Source organism: Lissotriton helveticus, chromosome 8 (genome assembly GCF_964261635.1).
Source record: "Lissotriton helveticus chromosome 8, aLisHel1.1, whole genome shotgun sequence".
In the NCBI taxonomy this organism is placed as follows: Eukaryota; Metazoa; Chordata; class Amphibia; order Caudata; family Salamandridae; genus Lissotriton; species Lissotriton helveticus.
This window is the reverse complement of record NC_136069.1, coordinates 283,368,248-283,382,046: the sequence shown is the minus strand read 5'-3', so window position 1 is coordinate 283,382,046 and position 13,799 is coordinate 283,368,248. Positions and strand designations below refer to the sequence as shown.

Genomic DNA, 13,799 nt, shown 5'->3' with positions numbered 1-13,799 from the left:
CCTGAATGTCCTGGGCTCTCTTATCTTGGGAAAAGACACAAAACCGAACCTTGTGCAGAATGGCTCTGATGAAGGGGAGTGTCTAAGATGGAGCTAGGTGTGACTTCAGCATGTGGATAGTGAACCCCAAAGATGAAAGGAGGTCACCGTAGTCGGGAGGTAGTAGATGATTAGCGGGGCGAACCCGCCCTCAACAGCCAGTCATTAAAGTAGGAGAAAACTGTGACCCCTGACCTCCGAATGTATGCTGTCACTACTGCGATTACTTTGGTTATCATTTAAGGGTCATTAATGAGGAGAAAGAGTAGCACCGTGAACAGGAAATGAAATGAAATGAAATGAAAATGACATTTGTAAAGCGCTACAGTTGCCCTGAGACGTCCAGGCGCTGTGACTAAACAGAATTGCCCTCAGACTAAAAAACAAGGATTCTGGTTACTGAAACAAAAAAGTTTTAAGTTGCTTCCGAAAACTGGTTAAGTTGGAATTGCTTCTCATGTGCAGGGGGAGGGTGTTCCATAATCCTGATACATCATACGAGAAGGAACGTCCTCCTGCTCTGGCTTTAAAGATTCTAGAAGTCTTAGCCAGAGATGCAGATGAGGAGCGAAGCGCCTTGTTGGTAAGATAAGGAGAAATCAAAGAGTGGTTGATTTCTGGTCCCATTTTCCAAAAAGCCTGATGTGCGATACACAGAGATTTAAACTTCACTCTGTCCTTGACAGGCAGCCAGTGCAACGTTCTTAACCCAGCTTTTGTAGATGTTCTTCGTGGGACTCCAAGTAGCGCACGGGCAGCACAATTTTGAGCGAGCTGAAGTTTTTTTAGGGTGTAGTCCGGTGCTCCAAGATAAAGGGCGTTGTTAAAATCCAGACGGGATTGGACGAGGCCCTGTATGATTATCTGCTTGGCCTCAAATGGAAGAAGGGGAAGGATTTTTTTTATCACCCTAAGGAGGCCAAAGCAGGTGGCCGCCACCTTGGTGGCCTGAGTGTTGAAGCCCAGTGACTTATCTAGCCATACCCCCAGGCTTTTGATGTTGTCTCTCGGGGCAGGGACCGCCCCCATGCTCGCGGGCATAGCAGCTCCAAAGTGGAAGGGGCCGCCGGGCCCAGTAGCATGAGCTCGGTCTTATCGTCGTTGAGCTTCCGACATGAGCTCATCATCCAGCTCCTCACCTCCTCCAAACACACTGCTAGGTTGGGCGGTGATTGGAGGCCGCTCTTCTGCACAAGGGAGACCACCAGCTGGGTGTTGTCCGCATAGGTAATGATGTTAATACCATGCGGACGAACAATCCCAGCCAGCGGCCTCATGTATGCGTTGAAGAGCGTAGGGCTCAATGATGAGCCTTGAGGAACTCCACACCCCAGAGGCCTGCTTGCTGAGACGGATGTGCCATCAAAGACCTGGAAGGTTCTGTCAGATAGAAAAGACTTGAACCAAACCAGGGCTTCTCCAGACACTCCTAGGTCGGCGAGACGGTTCAACAGAATTTTATGATGAACCGTATCAAAAGCGGCACTCAGATCGAGGAGGATCACTGCCACTGATCCCCCCCGATCCAAGATCCGTCTCGCCTCCTCAGTCACAGCCAGTAGAGCAGTCTCTGTCCCATGTTTTGGGCGAAAGCCCGTCTGGGAAGCATCGAAATGCTCCTGCCTCAACACGAACCGAAGGTAAAGCCAATGGGACTGAAGGATAGGAAAATGGAAATAGGCATCTGTAGGTCCAAGGCCCCTATCCAGAGAAAGGTGTGGCCCGTGCCCCCCAACAAAGTACCTTCAAAGTGAGGAAGTGGCGGTCAAGGACTTCGGCCAAAGAATCATCACTATGGCATAAGAAGCGCGTTCGTTAGTGGCAGAATCAAGAGGACGAAAGGAGCCCCGCCTCAGGAGGTATCAAGGCCTCTAGCTTTTTGTAGGTCATCATACCAGTTCTCTTTGTGGTATGGTTGAATTATCTCATCATCAGCATTGTAATCATCCTCCAAATCTGTTTCAAACATGGAATGCAGGGTAAATGTCACATGACACACAGTAGAAAATGTGATGATGGCCTGCAAAGAGTGGCGTTGAGCATACCCATCGCACTGGCTGTATAGAAGACCCAATCAATGAAGTGCATAGGCTGTATGGACTGCTATAGGAATTGATTACTATAATCTTTTAAAAACGATTTGCAGTTAAAGATTTCGTTGGCAGAAACCAATCAGAAAATTGTTAAATTCTAGCTCCTAATCTGTGAGCCGTTTCTGTGTTTTTTGTTTCCGTTTGTATGAATGATGAACAGTATTTAGGCCAAAACAGTATGGAGGAGGACTGAAGGGAGGCACCATAAAATGTAAAGCAAACACAACATACGGAATAATTTTGTCTCACCAGTCAAAATTACCCTTGCAAATCCCCGGACGTTTGATAAAGTGTTGCTTACCGAACAAATTTTGATAGCTCTCCTCTTCCTTCAGCCAATTCTGTACTTGGAATCTCATGTAGGGTCATAAGCAACTCTACCACAATTTCAGGCAAATTGCTGAGGAATAAATGATCAATTTGCTAAAATTGAAAAAGAAACAGCAATGTATTATATGATAGTATATGATAGTAACTCCGAACTTTATCGTACACAAAATAAAGATAACAAGTCCCATTCAAAGTGCCCAGTCCCTTACCAATCACATAAAGATGAAAAAATATGGTGTACTATGTGCCTGGATGTTATCAGCTGATAGAAATGAATCATTTTGCAGAATGCATACATCATTTTCTTTGTATTTGTAAATAAAGCATGTTGTCTATCAAATCACAGAGAAAGCAATACAGGGATGGATGGAAAATTAAACTTGACGGCTATTAAATTGTCGTAGGCGTACAGGGTTAAAATCTGATTTGCATAAAGTAAACAGTCCCACATAAACAAGCATGAAAAAAGCAAGTGTGCGCGATTAGGACAATGATTTATTACTTATGTGAAAAACTGGGCACACCTTCGTGCCACGCAGACTCAGCTGCGGGATCTAGGCCTTCGATGCTGGTGGCTCCAGCCTCGGCGCCGCCAGTACGGGTGCCGGAGAGTACTTTTGTATCGCTGTTCTTCCCTGGAGTTCCTGGTCGCCCTGATTGGCAGCCAGAAGAGGATGAGGAGGAGTGGGAGGGGTCTGTTGACCATCTAGCAGACCAGCTTGAAGAGCCGGACTGGAGAGAGGAGTTGGGTGATGCCAGTGGTCCAGATACCTCCCGAGAACTTGATAGTCTTTCTCCCCCTACCGTGGCTACGAAGAAGGGCGCTTTCTACGCAGTGGTGTTGCGTAGTGCGGCTGAGGCCTTGGGCCTTTAACTATCCTATGGTGGCGATCAGGACTAACCTCCTGACTGAGGTGCTTCAGCAGGCAGCAGCCTCTTCGGAGCCCCTGTTGCATTTCAATAAGGCCCTTACTGACGTCCTTCAAGGCTCCTGGTCAAAGCCCAGCACATGGGCTCCTGATGATAGGATGATTGCTCAATGCCACCGCCCGGCCCCGGGCAAGCCACTTTTCCTATACCATAACCCTACCCCTGATAGCTTGGTGGTCCAAGCCTCATCCTCGAAAGTAAGCGCTTTCCCTACAGCTCCTCAAGATGGGGAATCTAAGAAGCTGGACCATCTTGGGAAGAAGACGGTTGCGCAAGTGCTGCCACAGTGCCCGGAGGAGGCCCGGGCCGTGCTCGCCGGCACTGATGCTGAGGGTCGAGACGCAGGAAAGTTCACCATCCGGTGTGGGCTGGATACCCCCGACTTGCTGAGTAGGACGATTTCCACGTCGGTAGCCCTGAGGCGCTACGTCTGGTTGAGCACCTCTGGCTTCTCTGGGGATGTCCAATCGACACTTTTGGAAATGCCCTTTGATGGCTGTTGCCTGTTTGGCGACAAGGTGGACAACGCGCTTGACTGCTTCCAGGACTCTGGGGCTACGGTCAGGTCCTTGCAGCACCTTCTCGCCCCATGCAGTCTGCCTTTCGTCCCTTGGCCACGGAAGAATGTCCCATCCAGAGACACAGGGCCGCACAAGCCATCCAGCCTTGGCGTGGCCGGGAACGTGGGACCCAGTGTCGTGGGTCCGGGGGCCTGAGGGTGGTCAGTCCACCAATGCCCCCTGCAGCCGCCTCCAAACCTTCCTAGTCTAGCTTTTCAGGGCCACCAGAAGCCAGTGGGCGGCAGGTCCACCATCACCTCCCCTACTAGCACAACATCACTTCGGACAGGTGGGTTTTGCAGATAGTTCGAAGGGGCTACTCCCTCCCCTTCGAGACTAGCCATCCCTCCAAGCCACCAACACTCCATCGCATGTCGGAGGATCACTTGGCTCTTCTCCATCAGGAAGTTACAGCTCTCTTGGCCAAGGGAGCTATGAAGCGAGTCCCTGAGCCAGAAGTAGGTCACACTACTTCCAGGTACCCAAGAGAGAGAAAGATCTGCGTCCTATTTTGGATCTCAAGGCCGTCAACGGCTTCCTCTGGAAGGAGAAGTTCAACATTTTTGACATTAGCTCAGGTCCTGTCCGCGCTCGACCCTGGAGACTGGATGGTACCATTGGAGTTGCATGACACTTATTTCCACATCCCGGTCCTACCTGCCCACAGGCATTACCTACAGTTCATGGTAGGCCATGAGCATTTTAGTTTACTGTGCTCCCCATTTGGCCTTACCAGCGCCCCTCGGGCGTTCACGAAAGTGATGGCGGTGGTCGAAGCTCATCTACGCAGATCAGGGGTTCCAGTCTTCCCCTAACTCGATGACTGGCTGTTGAAGGTGAGCTCGCCCCAGGCCGTCATCTCCCACCTCCAGACCACAGCGCTGGGGTTCACTATCAACGTGCCCTAGTCACACCTGAGTCCCTCTCTGAAGCTCCTTTTCATAAGAGCAGTTCTGGATACAGCACAGTTTCGGGCTTATCCTCCAGAGCAGCGAGTCCCGGATATTCGGGCTATGATACTGATGTTTCAGCCTCTATCCCGGGTTTCGGTGAGAATGACCCTGAGGCTGCTGGGCCTCATGGCCTCCTGTATCCTGCTGGTGTATCATGGCAGGTGGCATATGTGGGCTGTGCTGTGGGCCCTGAAGTTCCAGTGGGCGCAGCCAGATCTCAGAGGGCACTGCGCACCAATTGCAGTGGTGGCTAACGGACCAGGATTGGGTCTGCGGCAGATCCTCTCCCTTCCCCAACCAGAGTTCAGAGTGGTGACATACGAGTCACTTCTGGAATGGGGCGGCCACATGTGAGAGGCCTCCGGTCGAGTCCGGGTTCCACATCAACCTTCTGGAGCTCCAGGTGATTAGTCTTGCACTGAGGATATTCCTTCTTTCTGTCAGAGGAAGGGTAGTGCAACTGTTCACGGACAGTACCACCGCCATGTGGTACTGCAACAAACAAGGCGGGGTGGGGTCGTGGATCCTAGGTCAAGAGGCTCTTCGCCTTTGGACGTGGCTGGAACATCAGGGCATGTCCCTGGTGGTTCATCACCTGGCAGGACGGATAAACTCAGCCGCCGGTGCATGATGGATCACGAATGGAGTCTTCACTCGGAGGTAGTGCAAGGTCTCTTTCAGCAGTAGGGAGAGCCTTGGTTAGATCTGTTCGCCACTGAAGAGAGCGCGCAATGTCAGCAGTTCTGCCCGTTGAAATTTCCAAGGCAGCACTCACTCTGCAAAGCTTTTCGACCCGAGTGGAATTGCGGTCTTCTATACGCCTTTCTGTCTATACCACTTCTACCCAGGGTGCTGAAGAAGATCAAGGACGACAGGGCCCATGTCATTCTTGTGGCTCCGAACTGGGCACAAAGCGTCTAGTATCCCGAGGTCTGGAACATGACCATTGATTATCCGATCAGACTGCCTCTTCAGGTGGATCTTCTGTCGCAGCAGCAGGTGACGGTCCTCCACCGAAACCTGTCCAGCCTCCACCTCCTTGCGTGGAGATTGAGCTGTGACATCGACAGTTTTTGACCTTTCTCCCGAAGTCTGGAATGTCATCTTGGCAGCCAAGCATCCTCTACTAAGACAGTATATGCCTGTAGATGGAACACATTTGTGGCATTGTGTACAGCAAAGGCTGTGAATCCCCTTTCTGCCCCTCTTTCTGAGGTTCTCCTCTTCATACTTTCTTTGGCCCAGCAGGGCTCTAATCTGGGAACCCTTAAAGGCAATCTTTCGGCCTTTTCGGTCTTTCTTTGCCTTACCGATAAGCCTTCTCTTTTCAAGTCCCCTATTGTAAATAGGTTTCTTAAGGGCATTACTCACCTCATTCTTCCTACTCCTTTCGTAATGCCCCAGTGGGGCTTGAATCAGTACTACTGCCAAGTATCACGCATCAGGCGTGACTCTAACGCATTTCAGTGTGGTCTTCCGCAACACCGCACTGGAATGCATTGTCACGCATTTTGCCCACTGAGACTGGCTGCACTTTGCTGACAGCTGAAACTGGCTACCAGAACGCCAGGGTGCTATCGCGCTCGCAGGGGTCTCTGACAACTGTATGCTCCGGCTGCTCTGCTGAGTGCTCGCTCCCCGCCGACTTACTCCAGGAGACTGTCATTGATATGATCGTGCTGCTCTGAGAGTGCTTGCCCAATGGTTCCTACAATGTTGCAAAAACTGTCATGCCAGGGCAGACTGCTGCCTCTGCCTGCATTAATCCCCGCCTGGCGCTAACCACGTGACAGACAGTGAGGATGTCTGAGAAGCGGCGGGGGACTCGACGGACTGGAGAGTTGTGCTGCTCAGTGTTGATACGATGTCCCCGTCGGCCGTCCCAGAGACTGAAACTAGGTGCGCTGTAAATTATTTTACTCGCCCGGCGTTGGACACCGGCGGGGCCGGGACGGCACAGACTGACTGTCAATATGGACGGTGAGACTCAGAGTCTCACAGAGGGAATATCGTGGCACAGCTCGTCATGAGAGGCCTGGGCTGCATTGGGCGCTGCATGTGCGGGGAGAAACCACTGCTGCTGTGCGGCCTCTGAAGAACAGACCCCCTGTGCGGCTCAGCGGCTTGAGTCTGGGCTCGCCGCTCCGTTACTGACCCCCGCTCGGCTCTGAGACAGCCAGGACTGAGTGCTTACCACAGGCTAGCCAGTGGAGTGCCAGTGCCAGCTGCAGCAGTCACTGGACTCGACTCTGTCTGAGACTAGTAGCAGAAGTTGAAGTCTGTTCTCAACAGTAAGGACTACTATGTCGTAATTCTTTCTCTTACGGCGGCCTAATCTGTTGTGTTGTGTGTTTTCTCTTGTCACACACAGATGCACGCACTGACAGAGTTCAAGTTTTAATACATAGCTGCCAAGGTTTCAGATTGCTATGTGTGACATTTCCATAATTTTTGATATTTATGTGTTTCCCTCATCTTCATTGTTTGATTTTGGTCGCAAAAAAATGTCACTCATATATGTTGAAATGTCACTCATAATTACACAGAAATTATGAAAATGTCACACATAGCAATCTGAAACCTTGGCAGCTATGAATCAGGTCTTAACTTATCTTATGTGCGCTCCTTTCGAGCCACTACATAATAATCCTCTCAGACTCTTGACTTTAAAAACTGCTTTTCTGGTTGTCATCACCTCTGCTTACAGAGTGAGTGAGCTTCAGGCTCTATCTTCAAAACCTCATTTGGAGTCCCCCTCAGTGACATCAGCCAGGCAGTCACATGGGCATCACATGTTTACTAAACATTACTGCCTGGATAGTCAAGTCCGGAGAGGTGGCTTTCTTGGATGCTCAGTTCTCCAGGACTTTCTGGTGTGAACTCAGTTCGCGGTCCCACCTCTGGGATTGGTATTGCTGGGGTATCTATTCTACGGAAAGGAATCTATAATTAATAGTCTCTTTCGGATGAACAAGTTACTTACCTTCGGTAACAATATATCTGTAAGAGACATATATTAGTTATAGATTCCTTACTGCCCCACCCATCCTCCCCGTTCTGCAAACTGACTTCTACGGAATGGGACTCCCTTTCAGGGACCTAGTTTTGTGCACCAGTGGTCAGTATCTTGCATGGCTCTGCGCTTCTGGCGTAGAATGTTGTGTAAAAGAACGCAGAGTCGACCAACGCCAGGGTACTGCTGAAAACAAATTCTCCGGATCCAGACCGACGCCTGTGTATAATTCTAAGGTAAGGAATCTATAACTAATATATGTCTCTCACAGACATATCATTACCGAAGGTAAGTAACTTGTTCTTCAGTACCAGGGACTACTATGAAAATGTGCATTTTTGAGACAAAATATTTTTGTTTTAAGCCAATGTTTTTTTTCTTTTTTGAGCGACAAAGGTGCAGCAGCTTCCTTAGCAAGTTTTGTAAAAACCGTGACAAAAACGAGAACTGACAATGCCAAAAACATTTAGAAAATAACAAGTAAGGGCAGTTGGGAGTATAATCAGATGGCATCAACCGTTTTTCGTGTTCTTCATTTGCAACTTTTGATCGCCAAAGAATTCCATTAGAAAGCAAGTCCCAATACATCAGTCTTTACATACAAATGTCTAAACATCTATCCAGAGTAGGAATGGCGGCAACAGTGACATTCCTCTAAGACACCTCTCCATGTGAGATTAGGATCAACCATGGTCCGAGACAAAATAATAATTTGCATTGGAGCTTTTGCTGTGGTAGCAAAAAGTACTATTATTTTCGTAGAAAGCTTAACAATTCCCAAGGTGGGAATTTATCAATCAATCAATCAGGGTTTTATAAAGCACGCTACTCACCCGTGAGGGTCTGAAGGCGCTGGGTAGGAGAGGGGGGCTGCTGCTCCGGTCAGTCGAAGAGCCAGGTCTTGAGGCTTTCCTGAATGTGTGCAGGGTAGGGGAGCGTCTGATGTTGACAGGGAGCTTGTTCCAGGCCTTGGCTGCAACGTATTACAAAGCTCTTCCGCTTGTTCTGTTTCTGCGGATGGGGGGGGTTTCTGCCATGTGAGGTCAGCAGAGCGGAGGTCCCTTTTGGGTACGTGGAAGGAGACTCTCTCGTTGAGGTATTTGGGTCTGATGTTGTGGAGGGATTTGTAGGCGTGGGTGAGCAGTTTGAAGGTTATTTTCTTCTAGACGGGGAGCCAATGGAGGTCTCGCAGGTGTTGGGTCATGTGTTCGTGTTGTGGGGTCCCAAGGACGAGTTTGGCTGCGTTCTGGATCATTTGGAGGTTGTGTAGGAGGGTTCTGTTGATTCTGGCATAGAGGTCGTTGCCGTAGTCCAGCCTGCTGGTTATGAGTGTGTGGGTGACTGTTTTCCTGCATTCCGTGGATATCCATTTGAAGGTCTTGCAGAGGATGCGAAGGCAGTTTAAATTGGTGGAGGCGACGGAGTGGATATGGCGGGTCAGGGTGAGGGAGGAGTCAAGGACGAGGCAGAGGTTCTGGGCATGGTCTGTAGGGGTGGGAGGATTCCCGGAGCTGAGGGCCACCAGGTGTTGTCCCAGGTGGAGGGTCTGCGGATGAGGACCTCAGTCTTCTCTGAGTTGAGCTTCAGGCAGCTATCTTTCATCCAGGCTGCAACATCCTTCATTCCTTCCTGGAAGCAGAGTCTAGTGTTTTGGGGGTTCTTTGTGAGGTAGAGGATGAGCCTGGTGTGGTCGGCGTATGATACTATACTGAGCTCATGTTGTCGGACGGTGGCAGCGAGGGGGGCATGTAGAGGTTGAAGAGTGTGGGGCTTAGTGATGATCCTTGGGGCACTCCGCAGTTGGTCTCTATGGGTTCGGAGAGGAACGGAGGGAGTCTGATCCTCTGTGTTCTGCCTGAGAGAAAGGACTGGATCCAGTTGAGGGCGGTTCCTCGTACCCCCACATCGTGGAGTCTGGCTGCGATAGTGCAATGTCAGATGGTGTCAAAGGCTGCGGAGAGGTCTAGTAGGATGAGGGCTGCAGAGTGGCCCTGGTTGAGAAGCATGCAGATGTCATCGGTGGCGGCTAGGATGGTGGTCTCGGTGCTATGGTTGCTGCTGAATCCAGACTGGGAGGGGTCTAGGATTGAGTTCTATTCAATGAAGGCGGTCAGATGAGGGTTTACGAGTCTCTCAGTGACTTTGGCAGCAAAGGGGAGGAGAGAGATGGGCCAGTAGTTTTTCAGGTCAGTCAGGTCGGCCATGGGCTTCTTGAAGTGGGGTTTAACCTCTGCCGCTTCCAGTCATCTGGGAAGATGCCGGCATTGATAGTCCATCCTAGTTCAGGTGCAATGGCGGCAGCAGTCCTATGTTAGATGTGTGATGGGCAGGGGTCCGTGGGGGCTCCCAAGTGGGTGTTTTTCATTATCGTGGTAATATGTTCGACGGTGGCGGGATTCCAGGTTGTGATGGTCAGCTTGTTGTCAGTGGTGATGGGGGCGGTGGTGTCCGGCTTCTGTTCACTGAAGTTTTCGTAGAGTGCCTTGATTCTCAGATGGAATTAGGAGATAAGCTTGTTGCAGAGTTCCTGGGATGGCCTGACGTCCGTGGTTTCAATGGGGAGGGTTTGGTGAATTGCTGTATGGCATTGAACAGTTGCTTGGCATTGGTTGCGTTGGTGTGGATCTTGTTCTTGATAAAAGTCCGCTTGGTGTCTCTTATGCACGTGTGGTATTCCTTCAGGGCGCTCCTGTAGCTGTTCAGGTCATCCAGGGTTTTCCGGTTTCGCCAGGTTTTCTAGAGGCTTCTGCAGGATTGCCTGGCTTTTTGGTGTTTGGTGGTGAACCAGGCGGCCTTCAGGGGGCATTGTTTGACCGGGTGGCGGAGCTGTGCAAGCTTGTTGGCATAGCTGGAGATCCAGCGGTGGAGTTCTTTGGCTGCGGAGTTGGCGTCGGTTGTGGTACAGGGGGAGGGGCTATGAGTAGGGTGGTTTTGAGGTGTTCCTCTGTAATCTTGCTCCAGTTACTTAGTGGCGGGCGTGCGAAGGGTTTGGGTGCAGTGGTGGTGTTGAAGTGAAGTGTACGCAGTGGTGGTCCGTCCAGAGGGGCTGCGAGGTGCGGCTGAAGTGGAAGTTGGTCCCTCCTGCGAAGATGGGGTCGACTGTGTGTCCTGCTCTGTGAGTGGGGGTGTTGACTAGCCGCTTCATTCCGAGGTTAGAGAGGTTGTCCTGTAAGGTGATGGAGTCAGGTTCGCTGCCGTTGTCGAGGTGGAAGTTCAGGTCTCCGAGTAGCATGTAGTCCGTCAAGGTGATGGCGTAGGGTGCTAAGAGGTTGGCCATGGAGGTTGCGAACTGGGTGCTAGTCCGGGGGGTCTATAGGTGAGGGTGCCGCGCAACGTGGTCCTGGGGCTGGTCTGGATCTGGAAGTGGAGGTGTTCTGTGTTGGAGTGGGGGGTCGCGCGTGCTGGAGGTGGAGAGTCGGAGGAGGGTTTTGTGTGCGATGGCGAGTCATCCTCTGGAAGGTGGGGCCAGTCGTTCTGCGAGATTTTGTATCCGTCGGGGATGGCGGTCGCGATGTCGGGGCTGGAAGTGGTGTTAGTCCAGGTTTCCATTAGGAAGGCGACGTCGTATGAGAGGGTGTAGAGCAGGTCCCAGATCTTGACAGCGGGTCTGTAGGGAGCGGATGTTGAGTAGAATGCACGTCAGGGCTTCGGTGGTGTGGACGTCCAGTGAGCCTTCGGCAGGCATGGGGGAGCTGTTGAGGGTGAGGGATCGTCAGCAGTGTCTGCAGAACTGTTCATGGGTGGTGTTCGGTGTGGATCTTTGGCAGTTGTTGTGCCTTCCGGGGTTGAATGCGTGGAGGGCGGTGGAGTTGTATCAGCGTGGTTTTGGAGGTCCAGGGTTCCTGGCTCTGGCCGCAGTCGGGGACGGGCACAGACGGGTTTGTCTTAGGCGCGACCGCGTGGCGGCTGCCATTATGTAGGGGAGGGGGGAGGGACGAATCAGCTGGGAGGCAGGAAGGGGCGGGGACAGGGGCAATACAGGGCAGCAGGAAAGCGCGGGCTCGGCGAAGCCCAAACCAATTACCAAAGGCCAACAAATCAAAACAACTACATGAAAGTACAAGCCCAAATCAGCAGTGCAATAACCCCCCAAAAGAGAATTATCCAATATAAGTACCCAAAAATGCAAACAGACGCGGGGGCTGGGACCGGCAGCGGCAGCCACGGGCAGCCAAAGGGCAGACCGCAGCCTCGAACACTTAGGCAGGGTGCTCAGCAGCTGTGTCAATATCGCGGAGTTGCTGGGGAGAGAGCAGACCAGTGACCGAGGGTCAAGGTCTTACTCCCATTTATAACACAAAACAATCAATCCATTCGGAATACTAAGACTTCGTGCCATCAAAGAGCCATCCTTGTCATTAAAAAACAATCAGGTGAAAAGAGCCTCGGTGGAAAAAGTACAAGATTAAAAACCTACCCTCCAGAAACAAAAAGTTAAATTAATCAGCTGATGCCTACACACACGAAGTACCTGCATTATTGTGCACTAATATTAACTGACATTGCTGAGCAGTCTGGACGTGCAGCATCTTGAATTCTTAAAACATCACTGCCCAAATCCTCAATTGTGGGCTGCAGTGTTTAAATATTCCCATGCGTCAGGGTGGATCTGGAAATGTTTACCATAGTACCTCTGCACCACATAAGGTGCCCCATGCGGTTCTGCACTGACACTGCACCACTCCTGTGCACTGAGGTCAGTTGCTTTCAAGACTGTCACAATTTCCATATGTGGAGTCCCTAAAGCAAACTGATAGACCAGTGTGTTGGTGCCTAAAATTCAGATCTTTATAACAGGTAGAGTCCAATCATGAGTCCAAGAACGGGGTCGAAAAAGCCAATCACGAGTCCAAGAACTGGGAGGATGATTGGGTCAGTGAGGAATCTATGGCTAGATAGAGTCTCTACCAGAAAGAGTGTTACTAAACATAAGTAACTTGTTCTTCTGATAGAGACTTCGAGCTGCAGTTTCCTCATCTTTAGAATAGATACTAAAGCAGTACCTAAAAGGAGGCAGGCTGTGAATGGACTCAAACCAGAAAGTTTATACGAGCAGTCACAGTGCCTTGTCAGCGAACTAGGCTGTCCACACAATAGTGCTACATGAACATATGGAAGGATGCCCACATAGATGCCTGGCTGATGTCTAGGACCGGAACTCCGAGTGCCAATGCAGTGGTACCAGCTTTAGCCCTGGTGGAATATGCTGAACAGTTCCACTGGAGCAGGGACAAGACTGATTTCCATATAGCTGGGTCCAAACCGAGATGGAATGGTGTGCAAGATAACAATGGATTGGGATGCGGCCCAAATAATTACTAATGGTTGAGCTCAATTCAAGAATTTCATCCATCACATTTTATAGTATACTGTTTACAACATTTTCAGAAGCGGCTTCTCTGGCAATGATCAAAGAGCAGATGCTCAAGCATAGGAGTTCTGGAAAACATACTTTATATGGCCAATCCGCCACTAGGATGACTTTGTGCCCAGTCGTCCTTATCTTCTTGAGAACTCGGGCAGGAATGGTCTCGGCAGAAAGGCACACAGGTGGAAAGGCATCTCTGAGCGAAAGACACCTTGGAAACTCCAACATGCAAATGTGCTGACACTGCATTCTCGGCAATGGCAAACAGAATGAGCTAAGATTCTTTCTATTAGTGGAAGAGACCCTGGGCCACCTTCAGGTGTAACACCACTTGAATCTGCTAGATACAGACAGATGAGTTTGCCGCCCTGGCATTCAATGAGTCCACTAGGTGGTTCAGCCATTTCCAGAGGTGCTAGCCCTCCTGGCACAGGGACCGTACCCCAACCTCACAGTGTTTGTTGCAGTACCACATGGAAGTGGTGTAGTCCTTGAGCACCTGTACCACCCTCC

The 13,799-nt window shown here is 50.6% G+C and overlaps 1 protein-coding gene across 1 annotated transcript in view; it reads right to left on the bottom strand.

Moving 5' to 3' along the window:
* Positions 1-13,799, bottom strand: part of ATM (ATM serine/threonine kinase) — a 1,424,234-nt gene that overhangs the window by 871,333 nt on the left and 539,102 nt on the right. Inside the window, exon 27 of the mRNA XM_078657051.1 lies at positions 2,434-2,555. Within this exon, the coding sequence (XP_078513177.1) occupies positions 2,434-2,555 (122 nt within the window). The remainder of the gene's footprint in view (positions 1-2,433; positions 2,556-13,799) is intronic.